Below are 18,842 nucleotides of genomic sequence, written 5' to 3' on the forward strand. Positions count from 1 at the left end.
AAATCGTAATACTTTATTTCTCAGACATTAAAAATGTCTCACATTATAAAGTTACACAGACATGCCAGGCTGGTATGGAGCTTACATTTCTGTGTGGATTGCTCTGGGGCTATTTAGCTCCCCTCAGCAGAAATAGGACTATTGTACCTTAAAGGGACACTGAAGTCAATTTTTTTCTTTCATGATTCAGATAGAGAATGAAATTTTAAGCAACTTTCTATTTTACTCCTATTATCAATTTTTCTTCGTTCTCTTGCTATCTTTATTTTAAAATCAGGAATGTAAATCTTAGCAGCCAGCCCATTTTAAGTTCAGCACCATGGATAACACTTGCTTATTTGAGGCTTACATTTACCCACCAATCAGCAAGCATAACCCAGGTTCTCAACCAAAAATGGGCCATCTCCTATGCATCACATTCCTGCTTTTTAAATAAAGATAGCAAGAGAACAAAGAAAAATTGATAATAGGAATAAATTAGAAAGTTGCTTAAAATTGCATGCTCTATCTGAATCATGAAAAAAAATGGGGTTAGTGTCCCTTTAAGTGGGTGAGACTCAGGAGGATTCTCAGGCCCAAAGGAAACTATTCATTGGATTTAATTTGCTTTCATTAACCAAAGTGTATGGATTATATACATATAACTACAGTGTGTGTATATATAAAACAATATTAATTGTGAGGGGGTGGATGTCTTAGTGAGTTACCACACTTTTTTTGTAGGACTTGACCCCTGGATATTAGAGAGAGATATTATTATTATTATTCTTTATTTATAAAGCGCCAACAGATTCCGCAGTGCTGCCCATGGGTACAAGGATAACAGTACAATGGAGAAACAATACGACAAAATTTTACAGAAAAAAACAGGGGGAATTGAGGGCCCTATTCCCGTGGGAACTTACAATCTAGATGGGTAGGAGGATGGGAAACAGGAGGTGGGGACTGCAAAGGTGAGAATGATATTAGTGAGGAGATAGAGGTCAGCTGTTAGTTAAGTGAAGTTAGTATGTTAATAAGTCAGGTTATAAGCTTCCCTGAACAGAAAGGTCTTTAGGGAACGATTAAAGGAGGAGAGGTTAGGGGCAAGTCTGACAGCACAAGGAAGTGCGTTCCAGAGGGTTGGTGCCGCCCGAGAGAAGTCATGTAGTCTAGCATGAGAGGAGGTGATGGTAGAGGACGCAAGAAGCAGGTCATTGTTGGATCTTAGGGGCGGGCAGGAGTGTATTTGTTGATAAGTGAGGTAGGGTGGGGCAGCATTGGTCAGGGTGAGAATTTTGAATTTAACTCTGTTGTGGATGGGGAGCCAGTGAAGGGACTCGCAGAGAGGTGCAGCTGAAACAGAGCGTCGAGAGAGGTGGATTAGTCTGGCAGATGCATTAAGGATGGATTGGAGGGGAGAGAGGCGGGAGAGAGGGAGGCCAGTTAGTAAGTTGTTACAGTAGTCAAGTTGGGAAATTACCAGGGAGTGGATTAGCCGTTTAGTAGTTTCAGCACTTAGAAACAGACGAATTTTGGAGATATTGCGTAGGTGCTTGCGGCAGGATGAAGAGAGAAATTGGATGTGGGAAATGAAGGACAGATTTGAGTCAAGCGTGACTCCAAGGCAGCGGACTTGGGATGATGGGGAGATAGTGGTGCTGCCAACAGTGATGGAAAAATTAGAAACTGGACATTTTGGTATAAATTATACTGAATGGCCAGATGAAATACTAGGCTGCAAAATTCAATACTGTACACCCAGCAATCATAGCTACAGCCAACTAATCTGCAGAGTTCAAAGGATATGTTTAGTCCCAAGCAGCTGCTAATGGTGTTTTTTTTGTAGGTGGCTAATTAGTGTAGCCCAGAAACAGGGAAGTATTCTACATTAGGTAGCTGCCTCTTAGCAAATAAATTATCATGTAAAATGTGTGTGTTTTTGTGCTCTATATTACAGGAATCTCAAAATTGTTTGTTTTGCAAAAACTACTAAATAAATACAAAATATGAAAATATCCACAACGATGTTGCAGAATTGAGAGCAAGGCTTAGCTAACAAAGGGTCAGGAAGTGGGCTGTGGTGTCAGCTCTAGGGGTTCATGTCTGGACCGTAGGGTTGCCACATTTTGTTCAGGCCAAACCCAAACACTCTTGAAGTGCGCACAGCGCAGCAAACATTTTTTTGGCATAGTAGGGTAGGAGACATGGGTGGACACGTCTTTTGAGAATCTGGTAAACCCAGAAATGTTCATGCCTGGTCCTGTAACAGTAAAACAGGACACACAATTTGAAACCTGGACTGTCCAGGTCTATATATATATATATTTATATATAAATTATATATATATATATATATATATATATATATATATATATATATATATATATATATATATATATATATATAATATATAAACAAAAGATACCCTTCCCTTCCCCCTCGCATACCATGAACAATATGCACTCATAACACAAGAATAAGCTGATTGCAGAGATGAGTGGTTGGGCGGTTCTCAAGCTATATATAGTTTGTTGTCATGTATCAGTACTGCACAGATTATAGAGGTCACCCCACATATCTAGTGATTTACCCCAATTTGAGAGCTCTGTCCTCATTTTGCTATTTATGCCTATGTGACTCCTGAGGCCTCCCAGCTTGTTAAGCCCCCCCCCCCCACCATGACCACAGGCTCCACCCCTGTATTTTACAGCCCCTCCTCTTACACCTGTTCAAGCATTCTTTTTATAACTTAAAATAAATTTTATACCTAAGAAATGGCCTGGGAAGTCTTATGAGATACAAAACCTTGATTATTGAAAATGGTCTATTTAAAAAAAATAAATCTATCTTTTTCCTCTAAAAAACATATTCAAGTAGGCAGACACAGTATTCTGTGAAGATATGTGTATAAATGTGTTGCAGCACACAATGTAATAGGAAGCTGCATTCAGTGATGTTGGAAATGTGAATCAAACCCTGGCAACAATGAGAAGTTGCAATTGGTTGGCATTTTTTTTAAAGGCAAGTGCTTAGAATTGTAAAGCCCCTTCAAAAGAGACGCATATCAAACCTTCCTAATATTTTACTTTCTAGTACAGGGTTTTTGATGCCAGGCACTGAAGCAATCACAGCATATTAAAGGGACAGTCTAGTCCAAAATAAACTTTCATGATTCAGATAGAGAATGTAATTTTAAACAATTTTCAAATTTACTTTTATCCCCAATTTTGCTTTCTTCTCTTGGTAGTTGAAATCTAAACCTAGGAGGTTCATATGCTAATTTATAAGCCCTTGAAGGCCGCCTCTTCTCTCAGGGCATTTTCACAGTTTTTCACCACTAGAGGGTGTTAGTTCATGTGTGTCATATAGCTAACACTGTGTTCACGCACGTGAAGATTAAGGTGAGCCAGCTCTGATTGGCTAAAAGGGATGTCTGTCAAAATAACTGAAATAAGGGGGCAGTTTGCAGAGGATTAGATACAAGGTAATCACAGAGGTAAAAAGTATATTTATATAACTGTGTTGGTTGTGCAAAACTAGGGAATGGGTAATAAAGGGATTTTCTATCTTTTTAAACAATAAAAATTCTGGCTTTCACTAGAAGCATTTTTTTTTAATATATAATCTATATTGCAGCAATTCTTCTATTCTAAAACAGCTTTATGTCCATTTTAATATTTGTTAATTATGTCCCTTTTTAATACTTGTTAAATATTCTTCCTTTTATAGGTAAGCACTGGTCTGAGCTGTTAACCTAACCCTCTAGCAGATCACATCTCTGAAGAAGATGGCGTTAGTAAAAAGTGGCTGGCTTTGGAGACAAAGTAAGTGCACCGTTACCGTTACCATATATTTGCTTCTATAATATTTGTCACTGTCAGTCCTCAGAACACCCCAGCAATACCAGGATTGTAAGATCTTTGTGTCCGAGCAGGTGGATAATTGGCGCTTTTTCAGTTTGGTTTACTTACAGATTCCTTTATATTGCGTCCTGATGGGGTGGTCTAACAGCCGGAGCTGGGGAATATTGTTCTTTTTTAGCTTGTTTTCTGTGTTGTCCACACAACTGTAATATTTTTTTTTTATAAATTTGTGAAAGGGGCATTCTAGTGCAAACATTTACTTGTTCTAATTCATTAGAGAATGCAGTTTTATGCACTACTGACCCTCAAACTCTGTGTGACCCCAAAAAGCCCTACTCAAGAACCGCAAGTATTGCATCTGTTCACAACACTAGTTTTTTTTTTTTAGCTTTATGGGTCACTTCCAACTCTCTCAGTTATATAATAATGTATATTATAAACACATTTAAGGAAAAAGGCACTCTCAGGTCTTTAAATTACAAAAAAGTATCCAAAAAATGTATTTGGAAAACCATCATTTTTAATGTGTCAACGTTTCAGCTTAATATATAAGCCTTTATCAAGACATTCACAAAAAACTGTGTATCATATAGCACAAACATGTAACCCAATATAGAACACCCTAAACCCCGCCCCCTGTGAGTATAAAAATGGCACAAAAATTACACCACAATTAACCCCATCAAAACAAAAAACCATTGTGGTGACCATATTCCACTTATTCACTAAGCTACAACCCAAAATGTTTCTTTTATGATTCAAATAGAGGGTACATTTTTAAACAATTTACTTCTGTTATCAGTTTTTCTTCATTCTCTTGGTATTCTTTATTGAAGTAGCGGAAATTCACAACTGGCAGCTAACTGAACACGTCGGTAAGCCAATTACAAGAGGCCAATATGTGCAGCCAATCAGCATCTAACTGCCAGCTCTTGAGCCTACCTAGGTATTCTTTTCAACAAAGGGTTGTACAAATGAGAAAACTATTACCAAGTAATAGATAACTCTACCCGCAGCGCTAAAAAGCTTAAATCAAAATGAATCAAATGTATCAATAAAATAATCAATCAAAAAATGGCAATATGTGTGAATCAAAAGATACAGTTAATACTCTAGTGGTCTGATCAGTGTATTTATTGTACTTGAATAAATTGTGCTCTTTTGTTACACTTTACACCAGAGTATTAACTGTATCTTTTGATTCACACATATTGCTATTATTTGATTGATACATTTGATTCATTTTGATTTAAGCTTTTTAGCTCTGTGGGTAGAGTTATCTATTACTTGGTAATAGTTTTCTCATTTGTACAAGATTTTTTTGGGAGGTTTGGGATCCTCCTTTATCCCACTGGCTTATCAAGTCTAACCAGCGCATGGAAAATACATTTCTTTCACTTGCTTTTCAACAAAGGGTACCAAGAGGATGAAGCAAATTACATAATAGATAATACAATTTTAAACAACTTCTATCTGAATTTTATGAAAGAAAAAATGTGGGTTTTATGTCCCTTTAAATTAATTCTTTATTTTAGTAACATCACTATGTGTTTACTCACCGTGACAGAAGTATAGCAGATACAGTCACCAATTTATTTATTTTTGGTATAACTACTACTTATTAATCATTTAACTTAACTTTAACATATTATTAACCTAATTCTACTAATGATCATATCTAGTTGGTATTGTGTCCAAAGTGTCATATGGTGGTTGCTGTAGATCCTATATAAATAACAATGCTATTTGATGTTAATTTAGCACGTCATTAGCCTGATTGCCAATCTGATTGTATACGATCTATAAAGCATCTTTGGTGCTATGCAACCTAAATAAACACAACATTAACCATTACATTATAACATTAAGTAAAAACAGATATTAAACTTCTTACAATAGACAACAGCACTGCTTATTGACTATATTGTATCCATATTAGGAATTTATAGATAATATATACTGCCCTACTTTTACGCTTATGTTTGCAATCTCAGTGTATAACCAAGATGGTTATATTGGTCACAAAGTAAGTTACAGGTTATTGCAAAAGGAACTCTGCAACAAATCTTATATTTTATACATGTATCAAAGCGAATATCAATAAAGTCATATAACATGACCATATGGAGGAGCATAATGAACTTTTTGGTATTCAATTTAGCAGTTTCCTACAGACATGAACTGAGGTGATCTAGTACTAATCTATCCAACATTCCTTTAGCATATCTGCTTCAAAACCAACTCAAATTTTCCTATAATGTGGCAAATTTTCAATCCAATGCATTTTGTATCCTAAATTTAGGCTCATAGGCACTTACCCAATATGAGCTCATTTCTCAGGTTAACTAGTAACCAGTTGTATGGGGCTCCAAAGGTGATGTGTATGTGTGTGTGTATGTGTATATATATATATATATATATATATATGCACTTTATGTAGCATTGTAACAGCACACTCCTACATAATAATCACCATGTGTTTGAAGAAAAATTAGTAGTTTTAATGATGTATTCAATCCATGAGGGAACAATGTGCCAAGGTGGTCTTATTACCTAACCTCCCTTTTAGGGAATTCTAGGTGTCTATCAGCACCTCTTGGCAAAAAGGGAACCCTATCAATCACGATTGCACTTAGCATAGCCACAGTATGCCCTATTTCAGCGAAATGTCTCGCCACATGCTAATCACTGTGGCCTTCCCACAGAGCTGTCCTCTGTGTTTTGCAAGTCTCTGGAAACCACATGGACACACCATCACATATACCACAAAGTCAGTTGTACATAACATCCTGTGTCTTATATGTTGCCACATCGAAAACATCTATATATTCTCACACTTCCAAAAAACATCTACCAGGGTGCCAGCAAGTCATAACATGTAGTATTCAAGTAGGCAAACAGTTTCTGTATTTAAAAAAATCAGTCACACTTAAAAAGTGCCAAATGTATGGTTTTTGGGATCTCTCCACATTCTCAGACTGATTTATATATATATTTACACATACGTAAAAACTCACACACACACTTTTTCTTACTCATTCTATTTTGCCACTTCTTCTTAGGCTCTTTATTAAAGCGATGGAAAAAGGAGTGGTATGACCTTTGGTTGGATGGAAATTTTGTGAATTACACAGATGATAGTAGACAAAATATGGAGCAACAGACACCACTGAAACATAACTGTGTGGACGTCAAAGTTGGCCAAGAGTGCGAAGGTAAGCTTGGGATCCTTAGCAATGCATTTCACCGGCCATTATTAGATTGTGAAGTTTTGTGAAATGTTTACTTGTTATTGTCATCTGTAGGCTTACACTTACAATTGCTTGGATATATCTATAAATTTTGTTATTATGTTCTACTCTTTCCCTGTTACAGATATTAGTCCTCCAGAAGGGAGTAATCAAGGCTCACTGCTGGTCGTACAAATGAGGGATCACTCTAAGCTACTGCTGTGCGCAGAGAGTGAGGATGATGCACTGTGAGTAATTGTACAAACTCATATACTAAGTAGCAGTGGCGTATTTAGGTTTTGTGCTGCCCTAGGAAGTACAAAATATGTTGCACCTGAAACTCCATCCACAACAATTTTAGCTTATATTTGATGCATATGTTTCTCACAACCAGGGAACATGGCTTGGTCAAACACACCCAGTAGGCAACCAGGGATCAATCATTTGTAGCAAAAACAGAATTTATGCTTACCTGATAAATTACTTTCTCCAACGGTGTGTCCGGTCCACGGCGTCATCCTTACTTGTGGGAATATCTCTTCCCCAACAGGAAATGGCAAAGAGTCCCAGCAAAGCTGGCCATATAGTCCCTCCTAGGCTCCGCCCACCCCAGTCATTCGACCGACGGACAGGAGGATAAAATAGGAGAAACCATAGGGTGCCGTGGTGACTGTAGTTAGAGAAAATAATTCATCAAACCTGATTAAAAAACCAGGGTGGGCCGTGGACCGGACACACCGTTGGAGAAAGTAATTTATCAGGTAAGCATAAATTCTGTTTTCTCCAACATTGGTGTGTCCGGTCCACGGCGTCATCCTTACTTGTGGGAACCAATACCAAAGCTTTAGGACATGGATGAAGGGAGGGAGCAAATCAGGTTACCTAAACGGAAGGCACCACGGCTTGCAAAACCTTTCTCCCAAAAATAGCCTCCGAAGAAGCAAAAGTATCAAATTTGGCAAATTTGGCAAAAGTGTGCAGTGAAGACCAAGTCGCTGCCTTACATATCTGATCAACAGAAGCATCGTTCTTGAAGGCCCATGTGGAAGCCACAGCCCTAGTGGAGTGAGCTGTGATTCTTTCAGGAGGCTGCCGTCCGGTAGTCTCATAAGCCAATCTGATGATGCTTTTAAGCCAAAAGGAAAGAGAGGTAGAAGTTGCTTTTTGACCTCTCCTTTTACCAGAATAGACGACAAACAGAGAAGATGTTTGTCTGAACTCTTTTGTAGCTTCTAAGTAGAATTTTAGAGCACGGACTACATCTAAATTGTGTAGCAAACGTTCCTTCTTTGAAACTGGATTCGGACACAAAGAAGGTACAACTATCTCCTGGTTAATTTGTTGGAAACAACCTTTGGAAGAAAACCAGGCTTAGTACGCAAAACAACCTTATCTGAATGGAACACCAGATAGTGCGGAGTATACTGCAGAGCAGATAACTCAGAAACTCTTCTAGCAGAAGAAATAGCAACCAAAAACAAAACTTTCCGAGATAACAACTTAATATCTATGGAATGTAAAGGTTCAAACGGAACCCCTTGAAGAACTGAAAGAACTAGATTTAAACTCCAGGGAGGAGTCAAAGGTCTGTAAACAGGCTTGATCCTAACCAGAGCCTGAACAAATGCTTGAACATCTGGCACAGCTGCCAGTCGTTTGTGTAGTAAGACAGATAAGGCAGAAATCTGTCCCTTTAGAGAACTCGCAGATAATCCTTTATCCAAACCTTCTTGTAGAAAGGAAAGGATCTTAGGAATCTTTATCTTATTCCATGGGAAACCCTTGGATTCACACCAGCAGATATATCTTTTCCATATTTTATGGTAAATTTTTCTAGTTACCGGTTTTCTGGCTTGAACCAGAGTATCTATCACAGAATCTGAAAATCCACGCTTTGATAGAATCAAGCGTTCAATCTCCAAGCCGTCAGCTGGAGGGAGACCAGATTTGGATGTTCGAATGGACCCTGTACAAGAAGGTCCTGTCTCAAAGGTAGCTTCCATGGTGGAGCCGATGACATATTCACCAGGTCTGCATACCAAGTCCTGCGTGGCCACGCAGGAGCTATCAAGATCATAGAGGCCCTCTCCTGCTTGATCCTGGCTACCAGCCTGGGAATGAGAGGAAACGGTGGAAACACATAAGCTAGGTTGAAGGTCCAAGGCGCTACTAGTGCATCCACTAGAGTCGCCTTGGGATCCCTGGATCTGGACCCGTAGCAAGGAACCTTGAAGTTCTGACGAGACGCCATCAGATCCATGTCTGGAATGCCCCATAATTGGGTCAACTGGGCAAATATCTCCGGGTGGAGTTCCCACTCCCCCGGATGGAAAGTCTGACGACTTAGATAATCCGCCTCCCAGTTTTCCACTCCTGGGATGTGGATCGCAGATAGGTGACCGGAGTGATCCTCCGCCCATTGTATTATTTTGGTCACTTCTTTCATCGCCAGGGAACTCCTTGTTCCCCCCTGATGATTGATATAAGCAACAGTGGTCATGTTGTCTGATTGGAATCTTATAAATCTGGCCTTTGCTAGCTGAGGCCAAGTCCTGAGAGCATTGAATATCGCTCTTAGTTCCAGAATGTTTATCGGGAGAAGAGACTCTTCCCGAGACCTAGTCCCTGAGCTTTCAGGGATTCCCAGACCGCGCCCCAGCCCACTAGACTGGCGTCGGTCGTGACGATGACCCACTCTGGTCTGCGGAAGCTCATTCCCTGGGATAGGTGGTCCAGGGTTAGCCACCAACGGAGTGAATCTCTGGTCTTCTGATCTACTTGAATCACTGGAGACAAGTCTGTATAGTCCCCATTCCACTGTTTCAGCATGCACAGTTGTAATGGTCTTAGATGAATTTGCGCAAAAGGAACTATGTCCATTGCTGCAACCATCAACCCTACTACTTCCATGCACTGAGCTATGGAAGGACGTGGAACTGAATGAAGAACTTGACAAGCGTTTAGAAGTTTTGACTTTCTGACATCTGTCAGAAAAATCCTCATTTCTAAAGAATCTATTATTGTTCCCAAGAAGCGAACTCTTGTCGACGGAGACAGAGAACTTTTTTCTATGTTCACCTTCCATCTGTGAGATCTGAGAAAGGCCAGAACGATGTCTGTATGAGCCTTTGCCTTTGAAAGGGACGACGCTTGTATTAGAATGTCGTCCAAGTATGGTACTACTGCAATGCCCCTCAGTCTTAGAACCGCTAGAAGGGACCCAAGTACCTTTGTGAAAATCCTTGGAGCAGTGGCTAACCCGAATGGGAGGGCCACAAACTGGTAATGTTTGTCCAGAAAGGCGAACCTTAGGAACTGATGATGTTCTTTGTGGATAGGAATATGTAGGTACGCATCCTTTAGATCCACGGTAGTCATAAATTGACCTTCCTGGATTGTAGGTAGAATCGTTCGAATGGTTTCCATTTTGAACGATGGTACTCTGAGAAATTTGTTTAGGATTTTTAAATCCAGAATTGGTCTGAAGGTTCCCTCTTTTTTGGGAACTACGAACAGATTTGAGTAAAATCCCATTCCTTGTTCCGCCATTGGAACTGGGTGTATCACTCATCTTTAACAGGTCTTCTACACAATGTAAGAATGCCTGTCTCTTTATTTGGTTTGAGGATAAGTGAGAAATGGGAAACCTTCCCCTTGGGGGTAGTTCCTTGAATTCCAGAAGATAACCCTGAGAAACTATTTCTAGCGTCCAGGGATCTTGAACATCTCTTGCCCAAGCCTGAGCAAAGAGAGAGAGTCTGCCCCCCACTAGATCCGGTCCCGGATCGGGGGCTACTCCTTCATGCTGTTTTGTTAGCAGCAGCAGGTTTCTTGGCCTGCTTACCCTTGTTCCAGCCTTGCATCGGTTTCCAGGCTGGTTTGGTCTGTGAAGCATTACCCTCTTGCTTAGAGAATGCAGAATTAGAGGCCGGTCCATTCCTGAAATTACGAAAGGAACGAAAATTAGACTTATTCTTGGCTTTGAAAGGCCTATCTTGTGGGAGGGCGTGGCCCTTTCCCCCAGTGATGTCTGAGATCATCTCTTTCAATTCTGGCCCAAAGAGAGTTTTACCCTTGAAGGGGATATTAAGCAATTTTGTCTTGGATGATACATCCGCTGACCAAGACTTTAGCCAAAGCGCTCTGCGCGCCACAATTGCAAACCCTGAATTTTTCGCCGCTAATCTAGCTAATTGCAAAGCGGCATCTAAAATAAAAGAATTAGCCAACTTAAGTGCGTGAACTCTGTTCATAACCTCCTCATATGGAGTCTCTCTACTGAGCGACTTTTCTAGTTCCTCGAACCAGAACCACGCTGCTGTAGTGACAGGAACAATGCACGAAATGGGTTGCAGAAGGTAACCTTGCTGTACAAAAATCTTTTTAAGCAAACCCTCCAATTTTTTATCCATAGGATCTTTGAAAGCACAATTATTTTCGATAGGAACAGTAGTGCGCTTGTTTAGAGTAGAAACTGCCCCCTCGACCTTAGGGACTGTCTGCCATAAGTCCTTTCTGGGGTCGACCATAGGAAATAATTTCTTAAATATAGGAGGGGGGACAAAAGGTATGCCGGGCTTCTCCCACTCCTTATTCACTATGTCCGCCACCCTCTTGGGTATAGGAAAAGCGTTGGGGTGCACCGGAACCTCTAGGAACTTGTCCATCTTGCATAATTTTTCTGGAATGACCAGGTTGTCACAATCATCCAGAGTAGATAACACCTCCTTAAGCAGTGCGTGGAGATGCTCTAATTTAAATTTAAAAGTCACAACATCAGGTTCAGCCTGTTGAGAAATTTTTCCTGAATCTGAAATTTCCCCATCTGACAAAACCTCCCTCATGGCCCCTTCAGATTGGTGTGAGGGTATGACAGAGCAATTATCATCAGCGCCCTCTTGCTCTTCAGTGTTTAAAACAGAGCAATCGCGCTTTCTCTGATATGCAGTCATTTTGGATAAAATATTTGCTATGGAGTTATCCATTACTGCCGTCAATTGTTGCATAGTAATAAGCATTGGCGCGCTAGAAGTACTAGGGGCCTCCTGCGTGGGCAAAACTGGTATAGACACAGAAGGAGATGATGTAGAACCATGTCTACTCCCTTCATCTGATGAATCATCTTGGGCAACTTCATTATCTGTGGCAGTACTGTCCTTACTTTGTTTGGACGCTATGGCACAATTATCACACAATTTTGAAGGGGGAGACACATTGACTTTCATACATATAGAACATAGCTTATCTGAAGGTACAGACATGTTAAACAGGCTTAAACTTGTCAATAAAGCACAAAAACCGTTTTAAAACAAAACCGTTACTGTCTCTTTAAATTTTAAACAGGGCACACTTTATTACTGAATATGTGAAAAAATATGAAGGAATTGTTCAAAATTTACAAAATTTTCACCACAGTGTCTTAAAGCATTCAAAGTATTGCACACCAATTTTCAGAGCTTTAACCCTTAAAATAACGAAACCGGAGCTGGTTACAGTTTTAACCCCTCTACAGTCCCAGCTACAGCCTTTGCTGCGACTTTACCAAACCCAGGGGGGAATACGATACCAAATGAAGCCTTCTAGGAACTTTTCCAACTACTTTCAGATCCTCACACATGCATCTGCATGTGTTGCTCTCAAAAGTAACTGCGCAGTAATGGCGCGAAAATGAGGCTCAGCCTACAACTGGGAAGGCCCTTCCTGACTGGAAAAGGTGTCTAACACAGTGCCTGATGTTAAAAAACGTCCCCCAAGTTTATAAGTGTGAATTACCAGCATAACATGTATAAAATGCCCAAATAAAGCAATCGATTTTGCCCATAAAAGTGTCTACCAGTTTTATAGCCCATATTAAGCCCTTTATTCTGTTTGAGACTAAGAAAATGGCTTACCGGTCCCCATGAGGGGAAATGACAGCCTTCCAGCATTACACAGTCTTGTTAGAAATATGGCTAGTCATACCTTAAGCAGAAAAGTCTGCTAACTGTTTCCCCCAACTGAAGTTACTTCATCTCAACAGTCCTATGTGGAAACAGCAAACGATTTTAGTTACTGTCTGCTAAAATCTTCTTCCTCTCACAAACAGAATTCTTCATCTTTTTCTGTTTCAGAGTAAATAGTACATACCAGCACTATTTTAAAATAACAAACTCTTGATAGTAGAATAAAAAAACTACAACTAAACACCACATACTCTTAACCATCTCCGTGGAGATGTTGCCTGTGCAACGGCAAAGAGAATGACTGGGGTGGGCGGAGCCTAGGAGGGACTATATGGCCAGCTTTGCTGGGACTCTTTGCCATTTCCTGTTGGGGAAGAGATATTCCCACAAGTAAGGATGACGCCGTGGACCGGACACACCAATGTTGGAGAAATAAAATATTTTGTAAATCACAGCAGTGGGAGGTCAAATACTATAGAGCAACCCCTCAAAATGTGCTGCCCCTATTTATATGAAGTTTTAAGAGCGGTAGGCACAGAGAGTACATTTTTGAAAGCCATCTCTGCTATTTACTCTTCCCTTCACAACTTTTACAAAAGTAGCAGGGTATCGATCTGATCACATCATCAACAATGGCACAAGACAGGGGTGCCCACTCTTACCCTTACTCTTTGCCTTGTGCATTAAACCACTTGCAGCTAAACTTAGACAATGTCCAGATGTTTCAGGTATTAGGATTGGTAATATTGGTTATAAATTAGCCCTTTTCACAGACACTCGCTATCACAAAACCCCTTCTTTCACTCCCTCCATTATATTCTATTATACAGAAATCCGGGCTCTTGTCGGGGTATAAGATTAATGAGGACAAATGCTAAGCTATAGGTATCTATATCCCACAAGAAATGATACAATTACTTGAGTTAACCTTTGGCTTCACATGGGCAAAAAAGGCTTGAAATATCTAGGAGTGCATCTTTCACGAAATGAACATTCTTTATTTCATCTACTTTATAGGCCTCTGTTTTCACAATTTAAGACAGTTTTTGATTAAGTGTACTAAATATAAAATATCCTTTTATGGATCGTAGCCAAAATGACTATATTACCCAAAATATGGCTGGGCACAGGGCAGGAGGTGGCATGGAGGGACCTCGACTAGTTTCACACGATAATGCAGCCAGGATAACACACAGCCTTGTTGCATAACTCCCTTAATAAAATAAGCTGGGTTCAAATAGAGTCGGACATAGTGCAGGGCATAGGGGAATAGGGCACTTAATTCCTCCTGTATTTGTTTGCAAAATTTTGTCTTGTCTCTTACAAGTTTTTATCATTGTACCCATGGACATCGCTGCGGAATATGTTGGCGCTTTATAAATAAAGTATAATAATAATAAAAGGGCAAACAAATCTGTAAGTTGTTATGGTCGGCAAGAGACTATATAGGCTGCCACACTGGAGAATATTTACTTTAGCACATACAGTACATCTCTAGGACCGATTGAGGGTTACATTTTCAGTTCTACCTGTGCAATCAAAGTCGACACCCCTAGATACGTTTTCCACCTTTTTCACGGATAGAGTGTTAACTAAATTGGCTAATAGGGGATTATATAGAATATCACTAAAAACTGTCGCTACAGATGCCTTTACTCATCAGTCTGGGAACCAGAAGGAGGAACTGAAAATCTGACCTCCTCTCAGCAAGGTGCTGCACTGTGCGGCGGAACAAGCCGTATATCCCAAAGTACAAAAACAGACAGCAGCACTTGTTAGTGAAATTTATAAAAAGTCCCACCTTTATTCTGAAGGATTAAAATGTGTTCATCTCGAGGGGGGGGGGGGAGAGTGTACACATTTTAATCTTTTAGAATAAAGGTTTTTTAATAAATTTACTTTTGGGTTATACAGAATAGCTGACATATTTATTAATAATACGTTTATGACCTATGAATAATATAAAGTTCTACATCGCACAGATCAGTCCAGCTGGTTTCATTGTTTTTAGATCTAGAGTAAATGGTGTCCTGGGCTTGCTACTGGTCCACTCCACCACAACGTATAGAGCTGCAACAACTAATCGGCATCATCGATAATAATCGATTATGAAAATAGTTGTCAACTAATCTTATAATCGATTAGTTGGTTTGCAATTAGTTGGTCTGTGCACAGCACCAGCTGCTTCACTCCAATGAGCTCCTGCACATGGTATTGTGTTTTATGGTTATGTCCTACAGACGCTTACTTTTCACTTTTTCAGGACACTATAAGTTTACAAATACTCCTGGCTTATGTGCAACCCAGAAATAATAGGAGTCATAATTTGGATTGTTTATATTAAATCAGGTGATTTGGGACTGTGCCTTGCATGATATAGTGCCAAGCTTGTTATATACACCTAGCCCTAGATTGATGGCATTTGTTATATGAATTGATGTCACTATTACCTGTTTACACAATTTTTAGTGGATTGCTTGATATTGCTGATTATATGTACTGTATAGATAAATGTGTAAGGCTGTGTCCTGTTACTGATATATAGTCTTTAGCCCTTTTGCCTTTTTTTGTTTTTTTATATTTTTAATTAATTGGAATATGTACCAAATTCAACCTCTGTATGTATATATCTGTTATTTTAAGAGTGGACTAGATATTTTTTTCCCTAACCTTTATAGATGGTTATTTACCATTGCATATAGATAGTTAAGATATTTTTATGTCAGAATGAAGTCCAGGCTTGCTTTGTTAAGAGGCCCCTTGCATTGGTGGAGAGTTTACAAAGATAAATAGCCCACCTTGGTGAAATTGGTAAAACCCTACTTATGCATCTCAGGCACCTCAACACCATCTGAGCGCCTCTTCTCTGCTGCAGGCAAAATAGCTGCAAAAAGAGAACCAGCCTCGGCCAGGAGCATGTGGACATGTTGACATTTTTGCATTTCAATGCAAAGTTTCTGAAAGAGTGAATAACAGGATGTTATAAACAGTGATAGTCACCCTCTTTCTACTTCTACCTCTTTTCAATCAGTTTGTGGTTTTGTTTTGCCTAATTATAAAAAATTTGTTCTGCTGCTTAAAAAATTGGATCAACGGTTGTGTTAATGTAAAGTTGTAAAGTTTTAGTCTGAAGTTTATATTTATAACACTCAGTATGTGGATTTTATTTTAAATATAGGAAAAAATGATTTATTTATTAGTCAATTAATCGAAAAAAATAAGCGGCCGATTAATTGATTATGAAAATAATTGTTAGTTGCAGCCCTAGGCTATGAATTCCTCTGCTTAGCAAAACATAGATCTAAATGAGCTATAGCTAGTTTTATACCCCTTATTCAACATTCCTGAAAGGACTTCAAGATGAAATGTACGCAGTCATAGGAAAAGAATACTGATTTGCCCCTGAACAAATGGGTCAGGTCAATATCCTGAAGAAAGGATGTTCATTCTCTTTCATTGCAAATCTAAAAGAAAATTACTTAAAGGGACAGAAAAGCCATAATTAGACATTCATGATTTAGACATTGCATACAATTTTTAAACAACTTTCCAATTTACTTCTATTATTTAATTTGCTTCCTTCTCTTGTTATCCTTTGCTGAAAGGTTTATCTATGTAAGCTCAGGAGCAGCAAAGCACCTAGGTTCTAGCTGCTGATTGGTGGCTGCATGTATATACCGATTGTCATTGGCTCACCCATGTGTTCAATTAGAAACCAGTAGTGCATTGCTGCTCCTTCAACAAATGATACCAAGAGAATGAAGCCATTTTGATTATATAAGTAAACTGGAAAGTTTTTTAAAATTGTATGTTCTCCCTAAATCATGAAAGAAAATGTTAGGGTTTCATGTCCCTTTAAGAGTGGCCTATAGGTGGTACCTACATCCCACAAGAATGTATACTAGTAAGGGGTAATACTGTTGTGTGTGCTGTCGAGGCTGTGTAGAGAGGGGGGAGGCATTGTATATATGTGTCCTGTATCTGTGAGCAAGCTTCTGGATTACTGAGTTCTGTCTTTGTTCCCATTTTTTTCTCTCTCTTCTTTTTCTTTTAAACCTCTGATTTTAATTTGATGGCGTTGCTATACAGTACTTCTTAACATTTTCAGGCCTGCTTGGCTTCATGAGGATACAAGTTTTTGGGTCTAATTCTTTCCTCTGTAGCATTGTGAATATATCTGACTCATTTATTGTTATTAAAGACTGTATAGACACCAGCAATGTGTTTATTTTTGTTAATTTATAAAAAAAAAAATATAAAGTTTATTAAAACAAATATGCTGCCTCCTAAAACTTGCTGTGGAGCCAAAAAACATAAAACTTAGCCTTTATTGTCCTATAAAAAAATCCAACAGCAAGGCATATAAAAACTGCGTAGGCCCACGGATGCATGGCTTTGTACAATTGCAAAGGCCAGTCACGATTCCTCTGACACTAGTTAAAGAGATAGTGTACATTATAATTTGTTTCCAATGATTTGTTTTTGAAACCACAAGCAAGTGGGCTGAGCTTGCAGGAAGAGCAGCCCTCTTTATCTTATCTCCCTATATACAGTATACACACAAAGACCTCCTTATCTCTCACTGTATACTCAAAGAATAGAGAACAATGGGAAATAAACATTTTAGTACCTCTCTGTCCCACCCCACTGGGAGGGGGATTTATTCTAAACGTTCTTGTTTGTAGCTTTTCTATAACCAGTACTACAGTACTGAAATGTTCAGTATAGGCGGTGATAAAGGCAGCTATTTTTCAAATGACAAAATAAAGGTAAAGGCTCTATTTGTAATCAATTTACTACACTCCAGAAGCTGAAATGGATAATTTGCAACACATTAAAGGGGAGTACATTATCCCTTTAAACTCAACATTTAACTTGCCAAAAAAAATAAAAAATATTTAATAAAGGAAAATAAAACATTGCCATTTTCTTTCATTATTTATTGTTCCCACATTTGTTGTCAAATCCCTCTGAGAAGTGTGTTTTGCTCCATTTCTCAAGAAAGGCCGGAATGCCTCTGTCATGCTTAAGTATGACACTCTACCAAATGATTGGTTACACACAACGCAAGCTAATTTACATCTGTCACCAGGTTTTTCAAGAGGTATATTCCAGATCTGTTCATGATTTGCAAAACCTGTAAATTGTGCTAATAAAATGACAGTGTTTAAATTAATTTCCCATATTTTTTGTCATCAATTTAATTGTGCAGGGTTATTTTCATGAATTAGTGATCTGCAGGTTTTGTAATTAAATCTGATCTGTTCTGCTGCATGTCTTTGCAGTAGATATTGTATTACAGCCTGATCTAAAGCTCTCCGTACTGGTGAGATTATCTAACAAGTCTCGCCAGTGCTACAAGTTCCCTTAAATCATTTTATAAAGGCAAATGTATGCCTGCTATGCAGGTTCTGGATCTGAAGGAGAGCCACCTATATTGCCACACTTGCCAATGTATAACATTCTTGCAAAATTGCTGCCATATAGAGCTCCAGAAATAGGCTGGCTTCCAAGCAATACGTGCTGCTTTTCAACAAAAGATACCAAGAGAATGAAGAAAAAATGATAATTTACGTAAATTAGAAAATTGTTTAAAATCGCATTCTCTATCTGAATCAAGAAATAAACAATGGGGTTTCATATCCCTTTAATTAGAAAGAGAAATTACGTGATTGGAAATCTAGGCTCCTGCGTCCATTTAAAAGGATTTTAAAACTTGTATTTTTCATCTGTACCAGCTCCATAGTGTGAGAAAAAAATAAATATTCTCTAGAGTGAGGCCTCAAGGTTTATGTCCATATTACCTTATAGGTGTCACACTGTA

The 18,842-nt window shown here is 38.9% G+C and overlaps 1 protein-coding gene across 1 annotated transcript in view; it reads left to right on the forward strand.

The window, feature by feature from the left end:
* PLEKHB1 (pleckstrin homology domain containing B1) overlaps positions 1-18,842 on the forward strand; it is a 53,066-nt gene that overhangs the window by 3,934 nt on the left and 30,290 nt on the right. Inside the window, exons 2-4 of the mRNA XM_053705606.1 lie at positions 3,713-3,807; positions 6,909-7,061; positions 7,222-7,324. Of these exons, the coding sequence (XP_053561581.1) occupies positions 3,771-3,807; positions 6,909-7,061; positions 7,222-7,324 (293 nt within the window). The 5' untranslated portion in view covers positions 3,713-3,770. The remainder of the gene's footprint in view (positions 1-3,712; positions 3,808-6,908; positions 7,062-7,221; positions 7,325-18,842) is intronic.

Source organism: Bombina bombina, chromosome 3 (genome assembly GCF_027579735.1).
Source record: "Bombina bombina isolate aBomBom1 chromosome 3, aBomBom1.pri, whole genome shotgun sequence".
NCBI classification, from domain to species: domain Eukaryota; kingdom Metazoa; phylum Chordata; class Amphibia; order Anura; family Bombinatoridae; genus Bombina; species Bombina bombina.